At 46.5% G+C, this 12307-nt stretch overlaps 3 protein-coding genes across 3 annotated transcripts; 2 read left to right on the forward strand and 1 right to left on the reverse strand.

Annotated features, from left to right (window-relative positions):
- Nucleotides 1–909: 909 nt before the first annotated feature.
- On the forward strand, nucleotides 910–2169 carry PHALS_11122 (isocitrate nadp-dependent; the record flags this gene model as incomplete). Its single annotated transcript, XM_024726662.1, has 1 exon — nucleotides 910–2169. The coding sequence occupies one exon, from the start codon at nucleotides 910–912 to the stop codon at nucleotides 2167–2169; it is 1260 nt and encodes a 419-aa protein (XP_024577317.1).
- A 390-nt stretch (nucleotides 2170–2559) lies between these two features.
- PHALS_11123 (Myc-type, basic helix-loop-helix (bHLH) domain) lies at nucleotides 2560–4432 on the reverse strand (the record flags this gene model as incomplete). The annotated part of the gene is made up of 6 exons (XM_024726663.1): nucleotides 2560–2607; nucleotides 2671–2690; nucleotides 3105–3183; nucleotides 3247–3582; nucleotides 3638–3782; nucleotides 3861–4432. 6 exons carry the CDS (start codon nucleotides 4430–4432, stop codon nucleotides 2560–2562), a joined length of 1200 nt encoding a protein of 399 aa, XP_024577318.1.
- A 332-nt stretch (nucleotides 4433–4764) lies between these two features.
- On the forward strand, nucleotides 4765–5636 carry PHALS_15480 (uncharacterized protein). The gene has a single exon (XM_024726664.2). It carries the CDS (start codon nucleotides 4795–4797, stop codon nucleotides 5257–5259), a length of 465 nt encoding a protein of 154 aa, XP_024577319.1. The 5' UTR covers nucleotides 4765–4794; the 3' UTR covers nucleotides 5260–5636.
- Nucleotides 5637–12307: the final 6671 nt, after the last annotated feature.

Below are 12307 nucleotides of genomic sequence, written 5' to 3' on the forward strand. Positions count from 1 at the left end.
AGTGAATCGCCGATCCCAGTCATCATTCGTCGAGTCAGTTCCCTATCTTCGCCGAGCTCATGCGCGTGCCTCCCGCGCCCTCAAGGCCATTGATCACCTTCACATCATCAGTTGATGAGTCCTTTGCTCGTTCAGCTCTCATTACGCGGCGCCACTTACGGTTCTTCTTGATTGTATTGTATTAGGTAGATTGCATTTATGTCATTTTCGATGGTGCTTTTTTGATGAGGAAACATTGCTAGCTGTAAAAAAGTAGTATTTCTGCTGTTTGATGTTAACCAAATTTTTCGTTTACTGTTCTGTATCTAAAAAGTTACGTTTTTTGCAATGAGATGTGGGCTTGGCCGGTAGCTCTAAGTACATACTTATTGTCACCGCTTTCATTGTCAGTATGGTGGTGACCATAATAGGTTTGCCTTTCGAACAACGATTTTGCGGTGGCAACGATTTTAGGAGAGGTTGAGATTGCCATGGGATTCTCATTTGCACGGTCGTCCCAGAGGCCCCTGGTAAGGCGTCAGATTCGTTGAATTCGTTCTTGTAAAGATTTGTGATCGCTTACCGATTCGAGACCCTTCACGCTAACCTCATGTCTGCATAACATGGAAATGACAAATCATAACCAGATGTGGCGTTCACGAGCTAGCCAGCACTTTGTGTTGCTCACGATCTTGTCAATATTAATTGCAAGATAACGTCTTCACTAATTTTAATGATTGAGCCATTTCGCATGTTGCAGATACCTTTTTATTAATAATGCATCTTGTAGTATACAGTACTCGGTATACATCATGTTCATATATGTAATTATTGCCACTTACCGCGTGCGGCTCCGCTTGACCCCCTCTCTATCAACACTTAGATCCAGTTACTCAATCCTTGACTATGTTCGCTAAGACCCTACGCTCAATGGCCGCACCTGCGCGCCGCGGCTTCGCTACTAGCCAAAAAATTAAAGTGCACAAGCCAATTGTAGAGTTAGATGGTGACGAAATGACACGCGTGATCTGGTCGCAGATCAAGGACAAGTACATTAACCCATACTTGGATCTGGACATTGAATACTTTGATTTGGGCTTGCCACACCGTGATGCCACCGATGACAAGGTGACCGTCGACGCTGCGCATGCCATCCAAGAAAACCACGTAGGCATTAAGTGCGCAACCATTACCCCGGATGAGCAGCGCGTCGAGGAGTTCAAACTGAAGAAGATGTGGCGCTCGCCCAACGGTACCATCCGCAACATTTTAAACGGAACGGTCTTTCGCGAACCCATCGTCATTTCCAATGTACCGCGCCTTGTTCCTGGTTGGAAAAAGCCCATTGTTGTAGGTCGCCATGCTTTCGGCGATCAGTACAAGAGCACCGACTTCATCGCTTCTGGGCCAGGCAAATTTGAGGTCGTATACACGCCTGCTGACGGCGGCAAGAAGCAGACATTCGAGGTGTATGACTTTAAAGGACCTGGTGTTGGGCTCGCCATGTACAACACTGATGAAAGCATCTACGGTTTTGCTAAGTCGTGTCTGTCGTTTGCGTTGAGCAAGAACCAGGATCTGTTTCTGTCTACTAAGAACACGATTCTGAAGAAATATGATGGAAGGTTCAAAGATATCTTTGAGGAGGTGTACCAGAGTGAGTTTAAAGCTAAGTACGATGCCGCTGGCATTTCCTACACGCACCGACTCATCGATGACATGGTCGCCCAGGCACTCAAGAGTGACGGTGGCTTTGTCTGGGCTTGCAAGAACTATGACGGTGATGTTCAGTCGGACATTGTAGCCCAGGGCTATGGATCACTCGGACTGATGACCAGCGTGCTGGTCGCTCCTGATGGAAAGACGGTGGAGGCTGAAGCTGCTCACGGTACAGTCACTCGCCACTGGCGCCAGTACCAGAAGGGTAAGAAGACGAGTACCAATCCCATTGCCTCGATCTACGCCTGGACTCGTGGTTTGTCTCACCGCGGCAAGCTTGACGGCAATCAGGAGCTTATTGACTTTTCCCAGGGCTTAGAAGATGCCGTTATCAAGACGGTGGAGGCTGGCCACATGACTAAGGACCTGGCTATATGCATTCACGGTTCTAACGTGACTCCGGACCACTACCTCTACACGGAAGACTTCATGGACAAAATCAAAGAAACATTCGACGCTGCGCGCAGTTGATTAGTGTGAGGAAACGGGGTAGTAAGATCATTCAGTTGAATATACTTTCGTGCGATCCTTTGCCACGACATCGTGCTCAAGTTTGAAGTCAATATACAGGACCAGTAAATTGAGGATAAACAAAGTGCAGCAAATAATTGTCGTCGTGGTGATACTTCAGTCTGTAAATTTGACTGGAAACTCCATACGCGTGACCTTGATGCCCTTCACTTTATCGTTGTGCTTTATTTTACATCATAATTAACTGACGGCTACGACAGCAGCTTTCGAAAATATCACCACACGAAGCCTTTGAGAAATTACGCGCTAGAAGACAAAGCAATTTGATGGTCACAATTGCTCAACCGGTTCATTCTGTGAATTTTTTTCGGCAGTCTTCTGAATGACGCCTTAATCTTGCTTGCTTTTCCGTGCGAACGAGTCTGCACCATAGTCGCCCTGGATATCAAATGATTCTGTTATGAAATCTTAAACTTACAGAAAAGAAAGACTTTCATTCACACGATCTTTTATCTTGAACCCTGGATACACAGCGAATGAACAGTATCATCGTGCTGGACACACTGACCCTTGCTTTAGAGCCGGTTTTTACCGACTTGTAGTACAAATGTACACTACTGAAAGTTCGTGTATTTTTGACGATCTGCACAAACTAGCTCAGCGATAATGTTGTTGCCGAGGTATATTTATTCTAAAAAGAAAACCTGGCAGCAAAAGACCCTGACTCGCCAACAACTTGTTGGAAAGAATGCGAACCTTGAAAGCATGTTTTTTCCCGACCGCCCATATAAAATTGCGATCAATTCTGTTTCGGTATGATTCGGATACCGAACTTCACGCATCAAGCCAGCGACATGGCTGCTAATTGATCACTTACCTTATAGCTGTGTCGGATGCACTATTGTTAAATAATTTGGGGGCGATCGCAACCTGACCGGATTTTGACGATAAAAGTGACCTTGACTGTGAAGAAATACTGGAAAATGCTGAAGTAAGTGGGAAGCAGTTTATATCCTGTTGACCATGCAATGAGAATGATTCGAGACAGTCAGACCCCGGAAGTTCATTTGAACGCACCGAGTTGCGTGGGACATCATCTGGATATGTCTGTACTGTCCGCATACTATTCACATGTGCTGACACTTGATGTCCATGCTGCTGACCATATTGTTGCGTGGACGCATTCATATGCTGCTGGTCAGGCTGGGTCATGGCAACAGGAGGTCCTGATTCTAGGTGCGAGTACTGCAAACACGTCGCTAATTTGCTTACTTCAAGTTGCAGACGATCACGATCGCGACGCAGTTCATCACGCTCCCGTTTAAGACTTTTAATATTGGATAAAGCTTCCTGCAAGATAGCACTTTTGCGCACACGACTCGAGAGGCCCAGCAGAACTACTAGCTCTTCAAACTGCGACACAATTTAGCAACTGAGTGATCACAAATAAAGATATAACGGCGCATACCTTTGTATTAACTTCTTGACGACGCATTTTTTCGCGCGATTTCTTGCGAAACCCTCGGCCATCGTCAGAGATACCAATAAATGATGTACTGCCGATAGTCGAGCATCCGCTTGGTTCGCACGATGCGTCCATTAAGCCAATATTTCTAAGAGCCATTAAGAGGGCAGAATTTCTCGTCAAGCACAAATAATGACAGTCGTACAGGTAGAAATATGCCACGTACCGACAAGATGAGCTGATTACTCCATTGCTGTTCATATCATCGTCAGTGCCGGCCAAGATATTTTGGCACAGCGGACTTATTGCCTTTTTAGCAACAGCTTTGTTACTGTCACCATGTTGTGCTGGTGACGTTGAGCTCACGACTGCCACTGTCTCCACTTTTTGTAGCCCTTCCAAACTAAAGTTCTTGAGCTGCCTCGTATCTTGTTCTAATCTGTTAATCATGATTGTCTCTGAGTTGGCACTAACAGAGGTGGGCTTAATCGAGGAAGGATTAGAAGCGTCCTTATAAGAGAAGCTATTGTTCAAACCGATTCCCACTTCATTACCAACGTTCAGCGACTCCGAGATGCTTGCTAATGATGGTGACATTAAATTTTGAGCACTTATAGTAGCATCACTCCCTATAACTTCGAAGAACTGAAATTCTGCTGCCTCGTGAAGATTCTGATGATACTCTTCGTCCGTGTAACCTAGTGCAAATCCTTTCCAGCTGTCGTTGATGTCCGTCTGCAGAAAATATTCGCCAAGATCTTCAATCTGCAATCCAGACATGTCATCGTCGAAGTCCATCGTCAGAGTTGAGTGTTCAATGTCCAGCTACTGCTTTAATCTAGCCAGATATGAGTGCACAATTCAGCGCCGCTGAGTTGGTCGCAGCCAAAAAGTGCATTACCTCATATGCGGTGGCAATACCACTAAATTGCCAATCACAGCACTCAGGCAAACCTAAGCCTTGATAATAAATGGTCAGCCAATCAACATTATAATACGAATCAGCCAATTAATGAAAGCTGAACACGTGCCAAGTAAATTTGTAAGTATGCCACTTAAGATGTAATCAGAATTTACATACACTCTTTCACCGCTTAATTGATGTAATGTACGTAAGATAATGAGGTTAAGGAAATTCGAATTGCTAATAATGGTGTGCTATGCAACGAGAGAAACTAGAGCAGCAGTGCCTTCTCAGTCACAGACTTCGGGTCTGTAGGGACTCGGGCAAAATGATGAAGACGAAGTGGGTGAGCAGTCAAGTGTATAATTTGATGCTAAAGTTATCATTTTGTACTAGAAGCGGCCGATCGCAAAAGAACGGTAATCAAAATTATATGGGTTATCATCGGTGTAATGATATAGGCAAGACAGGTACAAACATCGCACATCAAACTTTCGCAAAGCAATTGAATTGGGGATGGTTCGAGCAAAGCCTCATTTTCCAATTAAGTCGCTTCGTAGACCCAACGTACCCGATAGTGTGCCCGTTTCACACCTTCACGAAAGAAGCCAAACGGTTAAGCAATTTCAAGAATGTCGATGTCACCATCCCTGCCGGGGCAACGAAATTAAACGGCGCCACCATACACGTTTCGTGGGAGATCGGTTGGACAATTGGTTAAACCTGGTATCTTCAACTTTCCGGTGTTACTTCTTTCAGACAAATTGTCGTTATTGCCTTCTTTAAATTACCAAGACGCTGATAGGCCGTGAAATCGAGTGGTAGCTTGAAATTAGGCCCATCACAGCCTCCTTCGCTCAATCAGGACGGACTTCTTTGCCCACAGCCTGTGCGACAACACAGTTGAATAAGGGGGTGGATTATTACGAGCGCGCCAGTAGTATAAGATTTTGATGTCTCAATCATGCGAGGGGTAAGAGATATATCCCTGAGTTGATGAGCAGCACTGTCGAAAAGTCGAGCTCTCACGCAGAGCCGTTTGACGGATCCCATAAGGAGGATATATCAGACGCAGAGCGGTCTAACCGGCAAGAAGTGTTACGATGTAACGGCAGCACTACCGGGTGTCCTGCCCACCGCATGGGCAGTGATGATCCATGAGCTGTGGCGAAACGGGACATTCACTCGTGCTTGGAGTGACCGATGTGATGAATTCTGGTATAAGCTTTGATCGAGTTTGAGAGTTTTCGTTAAGAAATAATTTGCAAAAGATTGAAAGACAGTGAAGTTTCTAGATTGGAATGGTTATTACCGAAGGATGAGAATCTGTCGTAGATGGGTTCATTTTTGATGATATTCACTTGCAGATCGCTGGGAAGAATTAGTGGGTTGGTTCTATATTCTTACCAAAGTAATGGCTTGGTTTAGTGAACAAAACATTTACGCATGGGACTAAAGATTGTGTTATGATATAGAATTGGTTCATGGGAGCAAATCCTGCGACGCAAGACAATAGCATTTGCAAAGAACAGATTTATTCGCCGTCATAGCGGCTTGCTTCTGAGCAATGCTCGTAGAGTGGTTGGTGACAGATAATTAATTTCACTAGTCGCCAACCTTTTGTGTTTTGAGGCTCACAAAAGATGCGATTTAAATAAAGCTAATGCGGCCATTTTCCGGCGCAAAAGCCGATCCCAAATCACAGGCTGCACAATTGCATAGTCGATCATACAATATTCATACAATATTCACTTAGTTGGTAATCATCACCAATTACCACGGAAATTGTGCCGTCCCTTTGACAATTTTATCAGCATCCTTTGGAAGCGGCTAGTTATGGCCATAAAAACCGTCTTCCACACGGGGGTTAGCAATCGTTTGGTGAAATTGCGTTTAAGCTACATCGTCCTATACACATACATACATATTTTGACGATGTATTCGTCTGCGATTGCGCAGAGCACGAAGAGTCAGATGTGTATGTCCTCATCAGACACTGGTAGGCAGAGCTCGAGGGTTTACGTCTATACTAACGTTAGCTGTTCGCCGAAGTAGCCAAATGTCGATGAAGTGCTACCATATCCAAAACAATTCATTGAGAAGTATGGTATGCGAGCAGATCTGCGCTCTAAATTTGCCACGCGCGTACAATGTAACCTATGCTAATACAGAACATTTCCTCACAAATCGCCTGAAAAAATATGTAATATTCTATTGTAGTAGAGGTGGCCTTCGATACTGTTAAAGAAAGACTCATATACACCCATATTCTGACTTTTTGGACAGAACCATTCGTTCCATGTCGTTTTTTACGCTTTGGTCTTTGCGATATGCTATGCGAATGGATATGAATACGCTGTGTTTGAATTCTGCTTGCATAATGCTGTGTAGAATCATTATGATTCTCATGATAAAGAGCCACTAACCTCGACGTAGGCTCTTGTCAGATTAACGGTACATCGTATCCATCGTATTATAATTTGAAGGGAACGTACAGACCTGGGCGTGTTATTGTGGCTTAGGATGCGCTTTTGCGCTTGCGTCATTCAAAATTCAAAGCTATCATATATTACAGTGGCGCCAGCAAAATCAACGATGCTAACCATACGAAGTATCAACGATGCTACCCATACGGCGTTCAATTTGAATACGCCGGTTGAGCTGCGTTTTTCACAATGCAGCTCAATCTTGTGCAGCAAAAAAGTTTGATAGTAGAACCTGCCTTATCGAAATGTTTTTACGCGGGTGACACTGCTTTCTTCATCGCAAGGTCCGCCCATTACCGCGCAAATTTACATTTAAAATAACGTGTGCTTGAATTACACAAATGTAAAATTCCGAATGCGGCACAAACTTTTCTCTACAAAGTCAGCGGTCGAATGAAAGACATTTGGCTCGGTGAGCGCTGTGTCCAGGTGAATTAATTTTAGAATTGGACAAACCATCGTGTGGCCACGAGTGGAAGAGTCAAATAGTGAACCTTCCAAGCATGCTTCGACGACTTTAGCCGGCCCGTTGGTTTCAGCGAAGCGCTGACAATTCTGAGTATTAATCATAAATTTTTCTACATAGACGCTTTGAGGAGTTTCGATTTAGTGGTAGTCGTAGACTAATCTAAGCAAAGTGGGTCGTTTTGCTGCTATCCGCGACATGAAGATACGGCCAAGCAGCACTTGACAAAGCGTTTGGCCAAATTAACTTGCTTTTGCCAATCGTCCTGGATCGTAACCTGTGTGATACAGCCAAACCTGGCGGCAGATTGAATATTCTTACATTGAATTATCGATAGATTGACGACAAAACGAAATATGTCAACTGTGTTAATAAAAGTATTCTGCGAAAGACACACATTAAGTGACCGCGGTGTTTGAGCGACATGTTTCTGAACAGTAAATTTGTCTTAGAACATGCCATTTAGGTATTCACAGGCTTCACATCAATTGTTATCAATCGATTTTATAGCTTCTGCGTTCTCCTCACGTCTTATATGAATGGATTAAATTTATCTGGGATGTGATTATCAATAATAGCTCAACCTACTTACCCCACTTCGTATCAGAAACGATGAATTCATCTGGTCAGAATAAAGGATCACGGTACGCTTTGTCAGCAAGCAAGGTATATTAAATGAAGCATAAACGTGGGTGATATGGTCTGAACAAACGCAACAGAATACATGTATCATCTGCGGCCTTAAAATGAAGTTTTACCATCGCCACACTCGTTTGTGATCTACACAGATCATGATTCACTACGCACTGCGACCCAGTCACCTCACCTCTCGCAGAGGATGGTCAGATGGCTCCCATTCTTTGCATGGAGGTGAATTATGAGTCGGGAAAGCAGAATGATTTGGCTGATGCGTTGTCACGCAGATCGGACTATGAGGTCAAGGTCATACTTCATCGCAAGTAATTTCTTGAGACTGGGTATTTTCTCTCCTCAGCCTTCAGTTGGCGAGATTCGGACGCAATCACCCGATCTTTCCCCTCGGCGTCTGCTTGCCGCAGTGCACAGCCGATGGCAAGGTCCGAAAGATCACAGTAGACACTGAAAAGACGATCAGGGTTTGGCAACGCCAGTATTGGCGCATGAAGGAGTCTGTCTTTGACCCTGTCAAAAGCCTCCCGATGCTCGGTGTCCCAACACCATTCCGCATCCTTTTTAAGAAGATCAGTCAATGGCCGTATCATTCCACATAATCTGTGGTATTCTTGTGCAAGTAGTTGGTGAGGCCAAGCCAGTTGCGCAAGTCCTTTTGATTATTTGGAACCGGCGAGTTTACAATGGCCCTGACCATAGCGGGATCCGCTCGAAGGCCATGCTTCCTAATGAAGCACCCTGAAACGGGGATGTCTTCCGCGCCAAAGATGCACTTATCGGCATTAGCTTATTCGTGCGCATGCACTCGAGCACCGCTATCAAATGGACGATGTGATTTTCCACATCTGTCGTCTTGTGCCCCGCACGACTGCGGACAAAGATGTCATCGAAGTATGTCTGTACATACGCCCGATGAGGCCTGAACAACTGTGTCACAAGACGATTTAATGTTGCTGGTGCATTTGACACCCCTTGGGGCATCACCACACATTCGCAAAGCATACTGCTCTGAGTTCTCACCGCTGTCAGCGGAATATCACTCGCTCCCATGAGCAATTGGTACTAACCATCGACCAAGTCGAGTGTGCTGTACTTTGTACAGCCAACGATATTGTTCTGGAGAACATCATTCCTAGGACCAGCGTCTGTGCCGAAATGGTGGCAGCGCTGAGCTTATTGAAAGCGTGAGCGATACGCCACTTGCCTTTCGGTTTGCGGACACAAAACGCGGGTGTCGAATGGATAGACTTGCTCTCACGCACCACCCCTGCGTCCAGCTTCGCACGGTAAAAGGCGTCAATGACGTCGCATTGCTCCTTGGCAGGAGCCATTGGCGTCTTACGCAGTATTTGGTATCCGAAACCAGGACAATCTCGTGACACACATTTCGGTCTGGGGCAGGATCGACGGCGGATCTTTGGAGACGACGTCGTAAAATTCCTTCAACAAAGGATAGTACAAATCCGCGGATCCTTCAGGATCGACAATCGCCTTCGTGCGTTCAGCATCCTCTTAGTGTCATCCAGAGCAGCTCAATTTAGAAGAGACGACGAATTAATCTCCTGTTTCGGTCTTAAAATGACCACCTCGGCTATATAGGCTGCCTTCAAGGCACCGCCAAACTCTTTGAAGGGCAACTCGTCCAGCTCTAGAAGAGCATCCACCGCGGAAATTGCCGCGAGGGTGACGTCGCCGTCTTTCTCTCCCGTCATACCGTTAATAAGGGTATATAGCTGTGCGCTATCGCCTACGGTAGACACACCCTGGGTCAAGATCGACGCCCGGCGTCTTGCAGATGACATACGGCTTTGCCGTCTCCTCTTTATAGGAGTTTACGTCTCATCGAGACCACTGGAAACTCGCGATCGGTGACATCCAGTGTCAGCTCCACTCCCTGCTTCATCGAAGCCTTGATGATATTATCAACATCCGACGAAGAACTGGTATTTCCGCAGCCTTCGTCCAGCGGAGAACGTGCCACTCCACGCGCATCGGAAGAGCCTTGCCTAATATGCCTCGGACTCGTCCGACCATGCCACTCTTGGCATGCGGCAACTGCTTCGAAAAGTGAGCACTGCTCAGTGGATCACGTGCAACTCAACGCACATCACAAGGGCCTCGCCCTTGATGCCTCGGACCTCGTCCGACCATGCCACTCTTGGCATGCAGCGACTGCCTTAATACTTGAGCAGCACTCAGTGAGTTACGTGCCACTCCACGTTCAGCCCGCGATCCATGCTCGAGACTCTTGTCCAATACAATTATGGTGTTTGACAACTCGGAACTACGATATACAGCACATTGACCTTTCCAGTCCAGTGTTCGCTCCAATAGCGCTTCTGCTTCCTTGCAGAGGTGAGTTCATGACTCACCAAAGATCCACTAGGAGACGTGCGCGTAGCGTTCAAGGTCTTCGGCCTCCAAACAATTCATGGCTCATGGTGTTCCAACCATGCCATACCGAGGATAAGGTCATACCTTACATCCAAGTCTAAGACTAGGAAGCGTAACACGCTATTAAAGTCAAGAAATTGACACCGAGGTCCACGGGGACCCTCGGTACAGCGACAAAAAACCTTGTCGCTAAGCGAATAGTGACGGTGCCACTCAACCGCACTCCCAGTGCCTCAGCATACAGCTGACTGCTTTCGATCGCAGAGCATCGAGCATAATTGCCCGACGACCCAGAGTCGATTAGGATTTTCTATCGCTTATCAAAGCCCTTTACGGTCGCTTTTACGACCAGCAAGCCACACGTTCCGTGTTCAAGAGCACGGAGATCTTCAGAGCTGGGCCCTGCTGCTCTCTACCTCTTAAGGCACAACAGAACTCAGGTCTCCAATAGTAGGACGTTTGCGCCTACTAGGTGTTCATGTTTTACCGCGACAAACCAGGCTGATTAGAAGCGGGACGTCGGTTCGACGAACCTTTATGAGCCTTACGCATGGGACTTCCCGTCCGAAGATAAGGGGTGCCTCCACAGACAAAACATCGTCTGGTGTTTCTACGCTGCCCTGCAGATCGGAGCTCTCCCTCCTCCTTCTCAGCATAGCTGAGATCCATTGATTCAGACCCGCTCGACGAGCTATGAAGGTGTGCATTCCAACCAAGTCGTGCCGACTTGAAGTTTAGTTCGGCATTCAATGCCACGTTCACCGCTCCCTCAAAAGAAGACAGATGCCACGACGACTTTCATTCTGGTCACGCCACTGCGGAGGCCCTCAATAAATACGGTTACTGCTGCCATCCCGGACTCAACATTTGGGCAAAGTCCACCTATTCCTTCGTGCCCTGTCGGACAGCAAGGAATTGCGATCACACGCGATATGCCGAAAACACTCGCAAAAGCTGCAGCTTCAACCGAACCACCGCACGTTAGTGCCCATTCTCGCGTTCGGCCCCCGATATTGGAGATAGCTCGCGCCACGCGCTGTTGCTCGTTTTGGATCATGTCAGATGCCATAGCCATCTCGGCCTCGCTCACCCAGAGCAGGAGATCCTCCTCCTTCTACCCTCCGAAGGTCTAAACGTTCACCATGAGCGACCTGGGCCGGAAGGAACTATCCAACATCGACGGTGACGTCGTAGACGCCGTCGACGCTGACAGCTTCTGCTGTAGGTGCTCTCGCAGATCATTTTCACAACTTAAAAACGCCTCTAGGCGCGCGCTTATCGCCTCGGGTCCTTGCACAACGAGGTGCCCCACGTCCTTAGGGCCCAGCAGGTACATCAGCTTAATAAGCCCGTCCTCCATGCCCTGGATCAAATTTTCCCTCCATTCTCACAGAGAACCAGTCGTGACAACTCCGGCGTAGATTGGCTTCGAATACTCAATGCAGCGGGGCTGCCGTAGCTCTTTGTTTAAAATAAGCTAAGCTAAGGTTGCCGACCGTACGCTCTTTACAAGAACCAGTACGAGTGCAGAGGATCGCAATCCGCTGCCTCCAGGAGTACTTGAGGTCATAACCAAGGTAAACGAACAAAACTGAAACCTTATTCAATTAATTTTAGTTGCGACAGAGCCGCCAATACCTAAAACCTTAGGATTTCCTAGTTAATATAATAATATCTAATTAATATAATTCAGCCTAATTAATATGCATTACAGCTGGCAATCCTGCCACGTAGTGGCTTCTTGTTACGGTGTAGCCACACCATTGTGTGAT

The sequence above is a fragment of the Plasmopara halstedii genome, assembly GCF_900000015.1.
Source record: "Plasmopara halstedii genome assembly, contig: Scaffold_526, whole genome shotgun sequence".
NCBI lineage: Eukaryota > Oomycota > Peronosporomycetes > Peronosporales > Peronosporaceae > Plasmopara > Plasmopara halstedii.

Coding starts and splice junctions, on each gene's coding strand:
- PHALS_15480 (XM_024726664.2), top strand. CDS start 4,795: ATGCAACGAGAGAAACTAGAGCAGCAGTGCCTTCTCAGTCACAGACTT.